This window comes from Myotis brandtii, unplaced genomic scaffold, assembly GCF_000412655.1.
Source record: "Myotis brandtii unplaced genomic scaffold, ASM41265v1 scaffold643, whole genome shotgun sequence".
Taxonomy (NCBI): Eukaryota; Metazoa; Chordata; class Mammalia; order Chiroptera; family Vespertilionidae; genus Myotis; species Myotis brandtii.
The window spans coordinates 492,191-492,456 of record NW_005370478.1 but is presented as its reverse complement, the minus strand read 5'-3'; the positions used below and the strand labels follow the sequence as shown (position 1 = coordinate 492,456).

Here is a 266-nt window from a genome sequence, read left to right as displayed (position 1 = left end):
CCTCGCCCACGGCCAGCCCTGGCTCGGAGGGGCCAGGCCATTCCTGACAGGGTCTTTGCATTTATTGGGAAAGAATTTTCTGGCAGAAGAACCGAACTTGTTAGGGACACCTTCACATTTCAAATAGCATCTCCCTGCCCTTTGTCTCTCGTCCCTGTCCCTCCTCTTCAGTCCAAATGCCGCCTCTCCTACCTCCACCATCCCTCAGCCTCTTCATCCCCCACCCGCACTGGCTGGGCCTCAGGACGTTGGCTTAGAGGCTCCAC

The 266-nt window shown here is 57.5% G+C and overlaps 1 protein-coding gene across 3 annotated transcripts in view; it reads left to right on the top strand.

Annotated features, from left to right (window-relative positions):
- The window catches only part of CELF3 (CUGBP, Elav-like family member 3), a 13,955-nt gene that overhangs the window by 8,059 nt on the left and 5,630 nt on the right, over positions 1-266 (top strand). For all 3 annotated transcript variants that reach the window (XM_014528673.1, XM_014528672.1, XM_005880616.2), the window contains exon 5: positions 1-15. This exon is cut by the window's left edge and continues 92 nt beyond it. In XM_014528673.1, coding sequence (XP_014384159.1) covers positions 1-15 — 15 coding nt within the window. The remainder of the gene's footprint in view (positions 16-266) is intronic.